At 46.7% G+C, this 17,448-nt stretch overlaps 1 protein-coding gene across 1 annotated transcript in view; it reads right to left on the bottom strand.

The window, feature by feature from the left end:
- LOC311311977 (putative helicase senataxin) overlaps nucleotides 1-17,448 on the bottom strand; it is a 40,135-nt gene that overhangs the window by 5,065 nt on the left and 17,622 nt on the right. Inside the window, exons 9-20 of the mRNA XM_084441805.1 lie at nucleotides 12,112-15,312; nucleotides 11,512-11,620; nucleotides 10,968-11,132; nucleotides 10,541-10,764; nucleotides 9,570-9,722; nucleotides 6,333-6,486; nucleotides 6,102-6,203; nucleotides 1,968-2,077; nucleotides 1,604-1,675; nucleotides 1,270-1,431; nucleotides 790-897; nucleotides 24-199 (exon numbers count right to left, since the gene is read on the bottom strand). Of these exons, the coding sequence (XP_084297931.1) occupies nucleotides 24-199; nucleotides 790-897; nucleotides 1,270-1,431; nucleotides 1,604-1,675; nucleotides 1,968-2,077; nucleotides 6,102-6,203; nucleotides 6,333-6,486; nucleotides 9,570-9,722; nucleotides 10,541-10,764; nucleotides 10,968-11,132; nucleotides 11,512-11,620; nucleotides 12,112-15,312 (4,736 nt within the window). The remainder of the gene's footprint in view (nucleotides 1-23; nucleotides 200-789; nucleotides 898-1,269; nucleotides 1,432-1,603; nucleotides 1,676-1,967; nucleotides 2,078-6,101; nucleotides 6,204-6,332; nucleotides 6,487-9,569; nucleotides 9,723-10,540; nucleotides 10,765-10,967; nucleotides 11,133-11,511; nucleotides 11,621-12,111; nucleotides 15,313-17,448) is intronic.

Genomic DNA, 17,448 nt, shown 5'->3' with positions numbered 1-17,448 from the left:
TTGAAAGGGTAGATGCCCCCTACCAGTCGGTCTTGAGCTGATTCTTGTAGATGTACTTGGAGGGGAATTCACAGATGTCAGGGTGCATGCGGTACTGTCTGCTGAGGAAGATGACTGGGCTGAGCTCTCCAGCGATGTCCCGCAGACACTTACACAGACGAGCCATCAGAGACTGGCCATAGTTCAGCTCCTTCGCTTTCTGAGAGAGGGAGGGAGAGAGAGAAAGATGGAAATGGTGACGTCAAGGAGACCGGGATAGAGGTACAGTATAGGGGAAAAGGGAAGAGAAAGATGGGGACAGAGAGAAAGAGGGGAAGTTGATCAATATAAAAATATGCATTCTAAATGACATTAGAATGGACCACATGGACAGTTCTAAAAAGCATACCAGTGCAGTCAGAGTTGCAGAGATGTAACGGTATGAAAATTTCATACCGCGATTATAGTGACCAAAATATTTCACGGCTATCAGTATTATTTGTGGTATTGTTAAAATGTGCTGAACATGTTCAAAGGCTACTGAGACACGCACTGAAATAATTTAATAATAAGTTTTATATTTAAAACTACAAATAAAATTAGCAGCACTATGCTCCTTTTTTTGCATAAACATTAATATAATGCGTCTTGGAGACTGTTGCTAACTTTGGTTGATGCTGGACAGTATTTACAGTGATTCTTTCAAAGCGCCATAATCAGTTTTAATGATGATTGTATAGCGATAATTTTAATCTGATTTTATCATATTTAACATTATACCAGTTATTTTTACATCCACAGCTGCAGTACCTTTGAGATGACAGTAGGGGGCAGCTGTTCCGGGTCTCCTACCAGTACCAGGGATCTGCAGCGGTTCATCATTGGAATCAGGGTCTCCGTCTCTGTGGCCTGGCCTGCCTGTGCAACACAGTGAGCAGACACACACAGGGAACACACAGACAGGGTTTCAGTCTAAAGAAGAGTCACTCTGAGTGAGACACTAGTTACAGGATGCCTCTCAACTGGTTTTAAGCATGTTTCTCTCCTTTTGTCTTTTGTCAACTGGTTTTAAGTGCTGTCCTTTCCTCATCTTTTGTTAGGTGAAAGAACTTGATTGGGGTAAGGACATCGTTCATATGACTCTCCACCAAGTTTCTTGCAATTTTATCTACACTATCTCTTCAGATGGGGGGAATAAAACCAGGGACACGAGAGGAGACCACTTTAATAAAACAATCCAGATGCCTATAACCCTCGCCGAGGAGCTACCCTAGCGGTGTTCTGACCGACCTCGTCCACGATGATGCAGCTGAAGGGCTCGTGTCCGAGGTTTCGGCAGGCGGACTCTAGGACCATGCTGCCACTGGTGCTGAGGGTGCAACATATGATGTGAGCGTCATGGAGAACCTTGGTCTGAGTCGCTTGCCTCTTCTGTCTGTCTTCTCTGTGAAACTGGGATGGAAGGATGGGGAGGAGGGTGGGAAAAAGTGAGAATGTGAGAGGAGTGAAAGAAAAAGAGAGAACTATGCAAAGAGTAAGATTAGACAATTCTAGATGTCAGTGTCTCTGCTAAAGGAGTTTGCTGGTGTATAGTGATATGAAAGTAGCATGGGGTGGGTCTCACCAGTTTGAGCACATTGCTGAGGGCCTGTCTCTCACTAGCCAGTCTGGCCTTCTGCTCCATCAACTGCTTGTACTGCACACACACAAGGAAGTACAACTTAAGCAGTGACATACAACTCTTAAGAAAATACTACAACTCCCATCATTCTTGTAACTATGTATGTCCCACATGGAGTAGATACAGTATTCATGGAATTGTGGGGAACAGAGTTGGTATGTTCTGGTCTCTGGCGGCCTCTGCTGGTGGGAAAGGCAGAATGCGTTTGTGTGTGTGTGTGTGTGTGTGTGTGTGTGTGTGATTTGTATAGTGCATCTATCCGTCTACCTGTGTTTATATGAATGTGTGGGTATGTGTGAGTGTGTACCTCCACAGCGTCCTTCCTCACGCTGCTGATTTTTCTAGAGATCATGTCGAGGCTGTTCTCCAGCTGAGTTCTGCGTTGGTGGATGTCAGGGTTGTGTGACATGGCTCTCTCTACAGGGGGAGGAAGGAAAGGTCAACAGTCTGTCCTGCAGGAGAAGCTGATGGTGTCCTTCTGCCGCTGCTCCATGTAGAGTGTGCTGACATACTGCATCTCCGCATGGTATGCCAGCTGCTCAGCAGTGAACTGAAGGGCCCTTCAGAGGGCCATCAACACCTCCCAGAAGATCATCGTGCTCACTGCCCTCCCTGGAGGGCCTATTTACTTCTCGCTGCCTCAGTAGAGCAGCATCCTGAAGGACCCATCTCACCCTGGACATCATCTGTTTGACCTGCTGCCTTTCTGTGACTCTACCCTAGAGTCATACAAGAACTGAACACTGTCAAACTCCAACAGTAACAGTGAGCGAGGCAGACACTTTCTCGTTGGTGCGATTAACCACCGTAAGGGAAGCAAAGTCTGCCAACTGAGGGCCACCACCCGTGCTGGTGCTTGGCTGCCACAGGCGGGGAGGGTTGCTGGCGGAGCTTGCTCAGGGGAGGAGTGGGGAGACCCACTGCATAACAGCAGATAAGCTAGTTCTCCCAAATTTTGCTCTAGCTGGGCTATCCTAAGCAGGAAGCATGGCCTTGCTATGTTCGTCCATCAAAGGTTGAATTGGGCTTTCGCCAACCTATCCCCGACTGGCTTGGAGATTGAGTGGTTGTGCGTAGACGTTGCCGGCTTTAAAATCGTCAACGTCTACAAACTTCCGCCCTCGTGAATCACACCAGCGTATCTCCCAGTCTTCCCCCATCCCTGCCTCGATGCTGGCGACTTCCAACTGTCAGCATGAGGACTGGGGGTACAGCACCAATACATCTGAGGGAGAGAACCTGGCTGTTTGGGCAGCTAACAACAGCCTGGCCCTGTTGTACGATCCCAAGGGCGCGAGGGGGCGAACATCGACCATCGCTGATAACCATGCCTAAACTCGTGGACCTCGTCCCGAGCGATCCGGTGAAGCAATGGAACTTCCGAAAGGCCAACTGGAAATGCTACCGCCTCCTTACCCATAGATCCACAAGGTGCCTCCCACCACCTATCACCAACAATGTGGACGAGGCGTACCAGGAAGTCTGCGGTAAACTGGTGAAAGCGGGCAAAAAATCCAGCCCACGCGGATGTCGCAATAGCTACAAACCGTGCTGGGATGTAAAGTGCGAGAGTCTCTACTGTGCTTTCCTCCGGGCCCACCCAGGAGCTGAGTCAGACAGGCTTGCTTCTTCAGCCCTGCTGTCAAGACTCAGCCGAAGGAGACAAGAGCGCTGGGAGGAGGCCATTAACTCCATCAACTTCTCACACTCCAGCCACAAGGCATGGAGCATCCTTAAAGTCGCACTGAAATGAAAAAAGCATTCTGTCCCATTTTGGGATAGTGTTCACATATTCAACGATGTATGCCAAAAAAAATTCAAAAATCTACTTTTGTTGTAATCTTATATCAAAGTATATAATTTCTTACTTCCTGGAAAACGGTAGGTCACGTGCAATGACGACAACGGGTACCTTAGATTTTAGGCCAATAATCTCACGACATCCACCCGTCAATAAACGCTATCCTTCTATCGAATCTGTCTAAAGTTCTTAAAACCCGTCCACTTGTCAATGTTCCAATCAAATTCCTCTAAACGTATGTCCCACCCTCATAGCTTGTTTGCGTCGGAAATGCGTCAAACTACAGAAGTTAGATGATCTCAAACGTCCGTTTCTGTGCGACTTTAACAACCTCACTGGTAGGTCCAGACACTCCCCCCGTCACTGCCCCATCTCTGCAAACAAAATCGAATCACAATTTGTGAAAAGTGGGACATACGGGGGCAAAGATCGTCCCGTCTCGTGGCAAAAGAAGTGTCTGACCTCTGGAAGGCCACAACTCCCAGCAGCAGTAACATCTCCAGTGAATTAACACCGGAGGGGTTCGCTGCTATCTGCCCGGAGCTTATACTCCATGCTGCGCCTGCCTTGAAATCCTGGTTAAGATTATTCCTCTCTTTCTGCTTGTGCCAACTCAAGATCCCCAAAATCTGGAGAAGAGCCCTAGTTGTCACGATCCCTAAGCCAAATAAGCCTGAAGGGGACCCCCAGAGTTACCGCCTCATCTCTCTGCTATGTATCCCTCTCAAGATCCTCGAGCGCCTCATCTATGCCCACGTCGAACCAATCATCGACCCGCTGCTCCCACAGGAGCAGGCCGGGTTCCGACATGGGAAATTGACTGTAGATCAAGTCACTCTGATGACTCAAGACATTTAGGACAGCTTTTCGGCCAAAAGAAGGCCGGAGCTGTCTTTATAGACCTGACGGCTGCCTACGACACCGTATGTCACCGCGGCCTCACCTGCAAGCTGCTCCGCCTGCTGCCGGACAGGCACATGGTCAGCATGATCATGGAGCTTGTCCGAAATCGCAGCTTTACCCTCACCACGGACAGCGAAGCAGGTTGCGATGCCTTAAGAACGGCATCCCCCAGGGATCTGTCCTGGCCCCCCTCCTTTATAACATCTACACCTACGACCTGCCGAACACAGTCTCCAGGAAGTATACATACACAGACAACCTTGCACTGGTGTACTCAGCTGGAGACTGGCAGGCCGTGGAGGAGACCCTGAGCCAGGACATGCAGACACTAGCGGTATACCTCCGGAAATGGAGATTGAAGCTCAGTGAGGCAAAGACGGTGTTGGCAGCCTTCCACCTTAACAATAAGGAAGCCAAACGTGAGCTCCGAATTAGGTAGGTATTAGTAGGTGTGCGTTAAACGGTTTTAAGGCACGACGTGGAGGCGAAGAACCACCCGACGCGCAGCGTTTCAATCAATCAATCAATCAACTTTTATTATGCAGACTCATAATAAAAAGACGCAGCGTTTAACGCACACCAGTTGATTATCCCGCTTATACCATGGCCTCACATGCCAAAGACAAATAAATATGTGCCATTTACTCGCATTTTCTACATTAAAATATAAAGAAATGTTATTTATGTGTTGCTCATTGCTGAGTGCCCTAACTGCTAAATCACATTGCTATGTGGAATTACAAATTGAATATCATATTTCTTGGAGGAACAGCGATGACATCCAATAGTTAACATGGGTTTGGAACCATAAGTGAAATGGAAAGTGTCCGTTAACTTTTATTTCAGCAATGTCTCTCAACCCTGGATACGACCTAGCAACCAAACAATGAGCCTAGCAACCCAAACTAGCTAATTCCATAGCCTACTGTACCCATATATCTATAACTGTAGCTACCTGGTATTGCTAGATAGCAAAAGTGTAGGCTACTGCATATTTGCTGTGCAACATATAAATCGTCCAGCTTTCAAACCTAGTTGCCAACAAACTATGTATGATAGCCAGATTGTCCTCAACTCCAAAAGTATTGTTTTCATGTCGTGGTATATCACTGTCAGTCGTATCTTACATTCATTGCAAGTTGATTTGCGAGGACGGGCTGTCATATCATTATGTGAAGCAACAGGGTATTAGAATCCAGCAATTGCCTCTTCACACTGTGATATATTTGGATGCTGTATATACTTAAGCAATAAACCAAGAGAGGCCGTGTGTTATAGTGATTTTATAACAGCTAGGGGGCGTTGTTAGGCACGATGCGAAGCGGAGTGTGGCAACTGGTCCGATCAGGCTGGGGCGCCGGATATATAGCCCGGGTGACCCCCTCACCCAGGCTCGGGGTGGTAAAAGCCCTGGGGGGAGAGGACGAACCAACCTTAGAAAAAGATGCAAACACGCACATCCACGCCTGAGTAGGGCAGGTGCTGAGCTAAAAAGTATACAAACTATAAAGAAGAAACAAGCTCGCACACTGCAGGGCTCCTTTTTCAATATTTATTGCACCACAAAAAGTGCTGGTGACGTTTCGAGCTCACTGCTCTTCATCAGACTGTGACGAACCAACCTTACCCAAACAACGGAGAAGAAGACCAACAGTAACTGCTCCAGTAGAACTGTTTACACACACTGAACACTGTTTACATTTGGCACTGCACATTGTGTGTGCCATTCAGACTCACGAGTTATTTTCTTGGTCAGAGAGTCTAGGCTGAAGGCTGCAACACTCTTAGAAAAGGCTCTCTCATTCCCTAGTCCCACCAGGTTGATGTCACCACAGTTACCTGCAAATAAACACACCAAGATAAACATTAACACCCATTTTATCATTAACTTTCTGAGTGCATGCAGGAATGTGTGAGTGAATGTATGAGTCAGTGAGAGTGTGTGTGTAAATGATAGAGGTTCCATACCCTGAGGGCTGTTGATGTCCTGGCACCTCTCTATGAACACGGGGATGACTTTGTTCATCAGGTTGTCGACAGCAGCATCGGAGGGAGCACACAGCAGCACTCTCAGACAACGAGGCTTGCGGTTGGTGGGTAGAGGAGCCATACTGTGGGCACCCTGGAAGTGATAATAATAATAATAATAATAATAATAAATATAGCTACAAGCAGCAATAACGGGGGCGCAACAAACACATCAAATGCAACAAGTGAAACACGCCATAGCCACATTTGAGCCATGTGGTCATTGATATCAATGAAAATACAATAAAAGGGTGTTGTGTTGAATGGAGTGTTTTTCCATGAAAACGCTAATATCAACATCAAAATTTAATCTGACGATTCTGTGTCCAATTAGTAAGTTGTAGAGCATTCCATGACCTACTCAGAAGTAGTATGAACCCCATTTGGCCTCGGACTACAGCAATCGATTGCATTTTTGCCACTTTTAAGCATTTTTACTTGTTATAGCGCCACCTTGTGGCCAATCAGTTTCAACTTTCTCCAGTGACCATCAGGCATTGCCCATCACTGTGCAAAGTTTCTAAAAATCAGCAGAGCGTTTAGGCCTAAACAGAAAATGAGCTCTCTAGCGCCCCCATTTTGTTTGATTCAGCCAATGATGGAGGGTTAACCTCTGTTTATGGGTGGTGATATGCTTACAAAGTTTTGTGGTGTTCTGTCAAACCATTCAGAAGTCATACACCTCTCTGCATTGCTGCAGGAGATCCCGTGCGGCAGGCACAAAAGGGTGTCTCGACTTGAGACGCCAGGGAGGCTCCGCTATTACAGTGAACCTGTCGTGGAGCAGGTAGTTAGGCTCCACCGCCCGGCAGGCAAGACGTGCTGTGGTTCCTGTGCGGCAGAGGCCAGCGGGCTGGATGGGAAGGTTGTCCACAGGAATGGGACGCAGGCGCCCTGTCACAATGCGCAAGGCTTCGTTGATAGGTGGGTCGATGAAGCGGGTGTGAGCGCTGCAACACCAGACCGGTGCACTATATTCACTGGTCGAGTAGACCAGGGCTAGGGCTGCTGTACGCATTGTCTTTGCGGTGGCGCCCCAGCCTGATCGGACCAGTCACCTCATCAATGCCACATAAGCTGTTAACTGCTTGTGCAGTGACTCGAGGTGTCGGCGGAACGTGAGCGACCTGTCCAATGTCACGCTGAGAGAAATTGGTTCGACGCTGTATGGCAGGAGTGTTCCGTCGACATACACTTGGAACTCACGTTTGGCTTCCTTGTTGTTAAGGTGGAAGGCCGCCGTCACCGTCTTTTCCTCGCTGAGCTTCAATCTCCATTTCTGGAGGTATGCCGCTATGTCCTGGCTCAGTGTCTCTTCCACGGCCTGCCAGTCTCCAGCTGACTACACCAGCGCAAGGTCGTCTGCATAGGCATACTTCATGGAGACTGTGTTCGGCAGGTCGTAGCTGTTGATGTTATAAAGAAGGGGGGCCAGGACAGATCCCTGAAAAACACCGTTCTTAAGGCATCGCAACCTGCTTCGCTGTCTGCTACTGGTGGTGAGGGTGAAGCTGTGGTTTCGGACAAGCTCCATGATAATGCTGACCATGTGCCTGTCCAGCAGCAGGCGGACCAGCTTGCAGGTGAGGCCGCGGTGCCATACGGTGTCGTAGGCAGCCGTCAGGTCAATAAAGATGGCTCCGGCCTTCTTTTTAGCCAAAAAGCTGTCCTCGATGTCTTAAGTCATCAGAGTGACTTGATCTATGGTTGATCTCCCGCATCGGAACCCGGCCTGCTCCTGTGGAAGCAGCCGGTCAATGATTGGTTCGACGCGGGCGTAGGTGAGACGCTCGAGGGTCTTGAAGGGGATACATAACAGAGAGATGGGGCGGTAACTCAAGGAGCTTGTTTGGCTAAGGGATCAAATCAAATGATTGACTGAATTGATTATCACCCTGGGCATGAACGTATGTTACACCAAGGACAAGTCATGATCTTTCTTGAGCTACCTGCCAAGTGAGAAGCCATGGATTGTTTCACACTATGACAAGCAATCAAAGGTTTCATGTGAATGTCACAGTTGTATGTAACATGGAGGTTTCATCAGCTTCATCAGGGACACCGCACAGCTACAGCAAATAATGAACAGGCGCAATTTCCATCAGGTGTAAGTTAGGGGGGCTCTAGGGAAGAAAGGTTGGGAAGCCCTGCACTATAGGATTGTGGGTAGTGTATTTTTTCCTGTATGAACAGCAGCAGTTTGAGGAGACAAGATGAGGACAGACTTCAAGATACTGTCAAAAATTCAGTTTTTGAGATAAAATTCAGAAAAATCTACCATGTCAAATATAAAAAATAAAAATAAATATTGAGCATTTGAAATAGCTGCATACAGTGCTGTTTGCGGTAAAACATTTCGATGCTCTGTGGGCTCAATTTTTGATATTTCAAAAATCTGTGAAGATTGTTTGTGGTGAACAGTCTGAAGATGAAGTGTAGCAATTGGGGTGTCAATTGACCCCAAAATATGGGAGGAGTAGGGTTTGATAGGTTTTACAGTTTTTGAGAAAAATGGAGTGATAGATGTCATAATTCCTGCCAGCTCGAAGCATATGGACGTTTCTGCTCACTTTGGCCGACGTTTTGGTGGTGGTTGCAAAGTGATAGCACTACAGCTGATTACCTCCACCCCAGCGACAGCGCAGGGCGAGAGGTAATGTTTTTGGTGGCGTGTGCATGCATCTATTAGCAGGATTACGTAAAAACTACTAGACCGATCTCGGTGGAGGGGTGTAGCATGGGCCAACTTACAGTACAACCCTTTACATTTTGGAGCCGATACGAATCACGGGTCGGGTCCATGGGCCGCCCAAAAACAGCCGGACTGCCCATTCACTTCCATTAATGTTTTGGACTTTGATTACACAAAAACTATCAAACCGATTTTTATGAAACTTGATGAAGGGGTTGTAGCATGGGTCACCTTAGAACTCAAAACTTCTAACTACAATTTTGGAGCCGATCCGAATCACGGGCCGGATGCACGAATTAACTAATTACGATCGAGGAGGACGTAAAATCACTTTTGGGACGAATTTGAGAGGAGAGTTGGGAGAAAAAAAACCTGCTAATGTTATAAAGACACAGAAAAGCTAACAACTTGATGGCGGTATTTATACTGAGGAATGAGTTCAACCAATTCAAGCTCTGTTAGATAGCCACCATAACATAATGTACCTCGGAGAAGAGTTCCGTTAGCAGGTCTACAATGGCCTTGCTCTTGCCTGTCCCTGGGGGTCCGTGGATCAGGGAGATCTTGGTACTCCTGGTCTGGTTCTGGACAGCAGACACACCATTCCTCACAGCCTTCATCTGATCTGAGTTACAGCCCTGGGAACAGCACAAAGTAGAGACATTCAGTCACAACATACTAGGGTTGCGATGTGCGCATGTGCAAGCCACATCGCAGGACACCCAATTTTTTGGGGACATGCGATAGCAAGTAAGATAAATTAACTCAAACATGTCACACTACAACCTTTTTTGCTGCTTGACACAAAAGGAAAACTATTATTAGAGGGGGGGGGGGGGGGGGGGGCAAGCACTGAAGGTGCAACGGAACCCTATTGTAATTGTAGGCTTTTCTATTATTAGGGGGCCAAGCATCGAAGGTAGGCTTTATTATTGTTTAGTCTGCAATGATGGTCTATGGCAGCCCATAGAAATGTATGGTCAAAAGTAGTGAAAATTGACACTCATTTGGGACAGTCCCATGACCCTCGTCACCAAGTCTCATGTCAACACCTCAAACACTCTAGCGCCACCAGCGTGACAGGAAACATCTTTGTGGATATTTATCCCTTCTCCTGCACTTCAACAAGAATACATGGGCCTCTGTCAGTATAGAACAGAGGCCTAACTAGAAGAGTACATCAGTGATACAATTGCATAAATGAGTTCATACATTTCCCTTACACCTTTGATGCGATCGTTGTGCTTAATGCATGGTCCCCGTATCGCTGCTTGCAGCTATATAATGTGAATGCTGAGTTTCAGCATGGATTGTCAAATGGTCATACCTCGAAAATTAAAAGTCCTTCAACTTAGATACTTACATTGTATGCATCATTGCAATTGTGTGAACATTTAGAAAGTTTGTTTTGCAGTCAAGTGCTATTTTAGAGCACTACACCACGAAGACAACTCACAAGCAGGTTGAGGGTGGGGACAGCGCCCTCGCTGCAGGTGAAGTAGGAGACGTGAGGAGCCAGAAGGGGCCTGTTCATGGGGCTGTTGTACAGACTGACCAGGGCCCTGAACTCCCTCAGTGTGTTACTCAACGAGCCCACCACCTTACAGTGTACCGGCTTCTGGTTCACTGATGTGACATTTCCATGAGTCTTTATTATCAGACTGAGGGTAGTGGACAGGTCTGGGGGGAAGAGAGATACAAGTAAACATAAACATTGACAGGTAGAGGACAGAGGGGGATAAAACAGACTACATCATCATAGACAAGAAGCATGAAAGAAACATGTCAAAATTGAACGACTTCCTTTAATTATGTGTTTTTCTTATTTATCCCTCCCCTCCATTCCATCATAACATTCTCAACAATCCTGCACTTATCCACACCTCTGCTTAAGATGCAGGACTTGTGGACCCAGCCGAAGTGCTTGGTCTGCAGGTCCTGCTGCTCGTATTCAGAGTAAGTTCCAGTGTTCTGGGGCAGCGTCAGGATCACCAGGTCGTCCTCCTTAGGGTACAGCTGATGAGACTCCTCATGGGGCGTGATGCCCGCTGAGAGGAGCAGGTTTGGGTTATGGTGGAGCAGCATTGGGACCAAGATGGACACACCAACAATTGTCCTAGTAGTCTCAAGTCATAATCTGGCATTTGAGCAACTGACCCCAGTAATTGCGGATAGTGGTAGGTAGACAACAAGAGGTGCTTTCTAATGACAACAATGCACATTGCTTAAGGTATTTTAGTTAACAGAGCTAACCCAGAGCTAGCTAGCTGGGGCTGCGTTGTACAGTTTAACCAGCAGCAAAATATGGCTTTAATGAGTATCGACCCCTGGTATGAGCTTTGTACAACTACATGGACTTGATTTCTTCACAAATCTGAACCAATACAGTAATTCAAAATCATTAGTTGGTTTCTTTACAAAGCTTACCTTCAAAACTGACGTTCCATGTGTTTTTGCTGAAACCATTTCCAATCACTCTCAAGTTTGTATTTGTCCCTTTTCCTGATTGTTCGTTCTTCAGCCATTCACCCACAAGCTGTTGAGAGAGATACATGGATTAAGACAGAGATACAGGGATTAAGCATCAGTTCTAATAGACAATTTACTTTTTACTTACTTACTCTAAGAGACATGTCTCCAAAATGTTGCATATCAAAACTAATTGCCAACAAATCCAGCTATTTTTCCAAATACATGTGATGCTTATTTGATATGTTATATTGGTCTACCTGTGCCTGCTAGTCACCAAGAGTGACAGACTAAGATAGCTTGTTTGCTGTGAACAGTATTGTAGGCAAGTTCAATTGTAATAATCAAAAGTACACAGTCAGCGGTGTAGTGATACTCTATTAAAGGTGATTTATCCCTTCTTAACTGTTCGTATTATGGATATAAGCATGGTTCAGAATGCCTCTCTCCCAATCACAATGCATGATTGGAATTACCCATTGTATGAAGAAAACTAATTCACAAACAAATCAGATTACAATAACCATAATTTCCTACATAATACACATCATCACCTACCTCCTCAAAGGTATTGATAAGCAATAAAGGGTAGAAGGTCTTGAAGTACTCAGCAAACGACTTAAAACTGCTGCCTACTTGCACCGGAGGGAAGGCACACAGGTCTAAAGGCACTCCGTATTGCTCATAGTTTGAGAACATGTCATAGGTCCATTTCAGGATATTCTGGATTAGAGTGGAACGGTCCAACATGGTTTTGACGTCGCTTAGAGGTGCCGGTTTGGCTTGAATGCAGGAACTGTTGGACCCAGGCTGGACTGGGGCTGAGGGAAGGGCCCTGGGGTTCTGAGATAATCCATTTCCTGGCTGTTGGGGTGAGGTTAATCTCGGTGCAATGTCTGGTGGTAGAGGGTGTCTAGCAGCTGTCTGTGTTGGTGCCAGTGATATAGGTGGGGGAGGTTTTGGTGGGGGAGGAGAGTCTGGCTGAGGGAGCGGTGGAGCTTTGAGTGCACCAGGTTTTCGTACAGGCAGCATTGGTCGGCCAGAGCGACCCCTCCCAGCAGCGAAACTAACTGCAGCTGAAAACTTTGTAGTCTTCTCCATCTCCTGCACCAGGGACGCACTCCTGGAACTGGAGGGAGCGTAGATCTTGGTGGTGGATGGCTTGGCCTTCTTCAGGATTCCTTTAGACATTCCAGATTTAACAAACAAGCAGTTGTCATTTTGAGTTGGTGTAGCGGTGTGAGGAAGTGTGGAGGGTTTCTTAAAACCTTCATTTTGATCCGCCTGTAGAGGGCTTGTCTTGTCCGACGGTTCTGCACCCTCTGTGGACTTCTGGCCATTTGAGTCAATGTCCATGTCTACCGGGTCTCGCTGTGTGTAGAGACGTTCCCTGTCCTCCTCACCTCCTCCAACAGTCTGACCAGACCTGCTAGAAATGACTTCATTCTCCTGGCAGTATTTCGATGTTTGCCTGTCCGTGCTGAACAAAACGGAAGTCAATGTGGTGGGGGAGGCTGGTTTGGTGCCATTAGACTTTTCTAGAGAGCTATGACCAACATTCCTCTCAGGATCTTCTTGGGAGCAAGGCAGTGGTTCATCATCATCATCATCCTCCTCATCTGTAAGTGGAAGGGCCCTTGGTTTCACTCTCCTCTTTGGCTCAAATTCTCTGTTCTCCACTGGCTCAGGTTCTCTGTTCTCCGGTGGCTGTGCTGAGGTCCCTGCTCCTGCCCCCTGCTGCTTAGCTCGACTCTGCCTGAGGAACTGGAGGTACTGGGAGGACAGGAGCTTCTTCTTACTCCCCAGCATGACAATGTTCTCACGGGAGATCTTGGACTTTTTGGCCAATTTGGTGTACTTCTTCTTCACTCCCTGCTCCACCTGGACTCCCTGGCCGTGACTTCTCAGCTTGTCAACCGAGGCCCGGGATCTCTGGGAGAGGTCAAAGGCCTTGCGTTCCTTCTTCTTCAGGCCCAGCCTCTCTGCACTGGACTGGGGCTCTACAGCCTTACGAATCTTTCTGGGGGGCACAATGGCTGGGGTGGAGGTAGAGGGGTCGGGCCTAGAGAAGGCTGAGGCTTGGGCCTCTCTCTCAGCCCTAGAGGTGGAGGAGGGTCGGGCCTCCCTCTCTATCCAGATTGAGTTGGACTCAGGAAGTGCGTTCTTGGGGAGTGGCATGGTGAATTTAGGGGCTTCCGTTTCAGATTTTTTAGGTTTCTTGCTTCGTACTTTGATTGGAAGTGGTTTTGCTTCCACTAAAACGTCCCTGAAATTTCTTTTTTGGACAACTTTAGCAGATTTTAGACCTTGTGCCATCTTCTTTTGCTTTGGTATCCCTTCCTCCGCCTGCTGTAAGGCTCTCTCTATATTCTCACTAGAGGTGGGTTGTGTATCATAGTCCCAACTGGTCGAGGGTTCACTTAAAGCTGGCCTGACAGGAAAATCCTCTCTAGTATCATTCTCCGGACATGGGTTGACACAAGCAGATACCACGTCTTCCTCCGTTTCAAACTCAAACACCTGTGATTCACTAAGGTCTCCTTTGTAATCAGACAAAGGACTGTGGTTCAGGTTGAAGGGTTCAGGGGGTTCACTCTTCATTAGCTCTTTTTTGGCTGGTCTGCAATCATCATCATCCTCTGATAATATGACATCCTCCTTAGTTCTTAAACTCTCCACTCTCGATATGTTGAGACATCCTGTCTCTTCTATACCCAAACCCTCAGTACCCACACTGCTCTCTGCACTTGACCTCTCAGATTTAATTTGACTGAGTTTGGATTTGATAACCTGCAATTTTCCAAGATCTGGCTTCAAAGAGGACAACTGGAAAGGTGACCTAGAATCCACAGCTGATGCACCAGTGTTCTCTGTAGCATCAAGAGGGTCATTTTTTGCATCCACTTCGACTGGACTACAACTCCTGCTATCATGAGTATTGGACTCACAGGGTACTTCCTCCAATTCATTACTGCGAGATTCAGAGGTTTCAGGGCATGTTTGAGGTGGTGGCGATGGTCCCACATCCAAGGATTCGGCCGGCAGGTTATTTGTACTGGAAGGCCTGTCCATCAGCTGCTTCACCACCTGTTGCAGACAGGTCTGCAGATCCTCAACCTCTGACCCCGTCAGGTTCCACTGCCTCTGAGGGCCGTCTCTGATCTGCTTGTTGAGGAGATTCAGGAAGTGGGAGTACTTAGAAGTGCTCTTAGTGGTCAGCCGGCTGCCTTCCTTCAGCAGAGAGCCGATGAGGGGAATGCAGACCTGAGAAAGTGCTCTGTTTGAAGCCGACATGAGAGTCCCTGTGAACCTCGAGGAGGATGTGGAGGAGATCGAATGAGTGCCTGATCCGTCCAAGCTCTGGAAATTATTGCCAGGAAGGGTGGCACACTTCACTACCACCTCCACCCACTGGAGGGCACAGTAATAGAGCCTTTCCAAGCATCCACTCTTCAGGTGCAGATCGATGATGTAGACGAGAATGCGGATGAAGATTTCCGTGATCTTGTCACAAGTACGGACCCGCTGGTTTAGAAAGTCACGTTTGATCTCTCCGCACAGGTAACTAATGAAATCATGGATGTATATGAGGTCGTCCAGGTCCATCACAGATTTGGCGAAGGGGATGAACCACAGGAAGGTGCTGTTGTGGACACGCATGGCCTGGCCCAGGTCAGACTGCAGGACGTTCACCAGTGACTGCATCTCCTCATAGACCATGCTGCCATCAACACCATGGGAGCGTCGCACATTCTTGTCCTTCAGAAGAAAAAACAATGGATTTTTAAAACAATAGTTCAGTGTGTGTGTGTAACCCATACATTTCTAGCTAGCTAGAAAAGCTAGCTCTTCATTGGCGCTGGTGGACAGTTTTATACTGGGGAGTGAGTTTAACCAACAACTCACTACCTACTAAAGGACTCACAAAAACCCAGTTTCACTTGGTTACATGTGTACCATATACGTATATCCATACACATATATACAGTGAGGGAAATAATTATTTGATCCCCTGCTGATTTTGTACGGTTGCCCACTGACAAAGAAATGATCAGTCTATATATTTTCTTTTTCAACTTTATGTTTAGTGGGCAGGATCAAGCAAACACATAAGGACACTTGTGGTTACACCCTTTGCCTATACATTGTACATTGTGCCTGTACATTGTTGTAAGAAACTTTACTACCCCGTAACAACATTCACACAAAAAAAGCAACACCAACAAGAGGTAAATAACCTACACACCATGAATCGTACAAAAAACATCACTGACAGCCACAATTTCCCACCTCTTCTCCAGTAAGGCACTCACAAAAAAAAGTACTCCACATTCCCACTCATGTCTGGCTCTCTGCTTCCTCCATCACCGCCAGCCAAGGCAACCATCGGTCTGAAAATTGCGTTTTGCAATCTCAACATAAATGTTATTTTTTCCATTGTGTATATTCTTTTAATTATCGACTGCCACGTGTCATCAATCAAAGCTTTATTTGTATAGCGCATTTCATACCCAGAGGCAACACAATGCACTTCACAGAGAACAAGGGAGGTGGGCATACGTCCCACCCCTACATATTCCAGAGGGAAGCAAAAAAACAGTATCACCCGGGGGCCAGATAAGTGAGCTGTAAAAATTCTTCCCTGACCCCTCTCAACAAGGCGATCGAGCAAGCTCCTGGAGTATGTTTGTCTACCAATGGGTCATGGGTTGTTTGTTTTTTTAAAGCTAGGATGTGAGGGGTTCTAAAATATCTGATGACTACTGAGGAAAATAGCTGTATTTTCAGAGAAATATTAGTTTAATCTGATCCTGTTAGCTGTTAGCTAATTACCCCTGACTATGGCTGTCGGCTGGAGTTTTCTGTAAGAAGCGGTGTCTCTCTTCCATAGACTGATGAGATAAAGATGACATTCTTAGGGCTGGTACATTCTGTGCCAAACAGCAATTGTTGTGGTTAGAGTGCGAGCTGGGCACCGAAGTTTATCTTGACCTTGCAAGGCCAGAAGCCACATGAGAGACCAGACCAGTCCAGACTAGGGTTGCAAAATTCCGGGAATATTCAAAGTTGGAAACTTTCCATGGGAATTAATGGGAATTTATGGGAATTAACAGGAATTTATGGGAATTAACTGGGAATTTGGAGGTTATTACTAACTGTATTTATCTTGTCGTAAACGGACATAAATATAAACATTTTGCTTTGTCATAAGCAGACATGCAGGCAAACATTTCTAATAAAATTTTTGAAAATTACATTTTTTGCTTAATCTATTTGTGAGTAGAACTTTAATGGATTCTAAAGCCCTCTTAGTGTGCAGGATGCTAGGAATTAGCTGCACATGTGATGGATGAATGCACAGTATAGGGTTGAAATTCAACTGAATTTGCATTAAATCAGATTGTTTTAACCAAGATCATGCTGCAAGATCTAGAATTGCATTTTATGTTTTTTCTCCAACTAGGCTACATTTAAGTTCCCTATTATAGGGGTGTGCGGTGGTATAATAGCGGTCTAATGCATCGTGTTCCGGTGCAGCTGCCCACCGGGAACCGGTGGTCTCGCCAGATCCGAGTATGGCCCGATCCCAGAGGGAGTGGCCTATTGGGCCGCCGCTCCCTGAGGGTGGTATAATCTCTGTCTGAGAGTTTGTCACACAACAGCAACCCTGTCTGGTGTTGGAATTATGGTTGCGAGCTGAGATAGTCATGGAGTTGTCTCCCTTTCGCATTGCCAACCGGCCGGGTTGTGTGATGAATCCTCGGGGTATGATTTATTTATTCAGTATGATTTTATCACAGTGACCTAACCAACATGCTTCCCTAGAATGTATATATACACACACGCCGGTGACACTCTAACTAAAGCAATCACCACCAAGGTCAAGAGAGTAGA

The sequence above is a fragment of the Borostomias antarcticus genome (assembly GCF_949987555.1).
Source record: "Borostomias antarcticus genome assembly, chromosome: 8".
NCBI classification, from domain to species: domain Eukaryota; kingdom Metazoa; phylum Chordata; class Actinopteri; order Stomiiformes; family Stomiidae; genus Borostomias; species Borostomias antarcticus.
The sequence above is the reverse complement of the archived record's forward strand: the minus strand, read 5'-3'. Positions and strand labels throughout refer to the sequence as shown.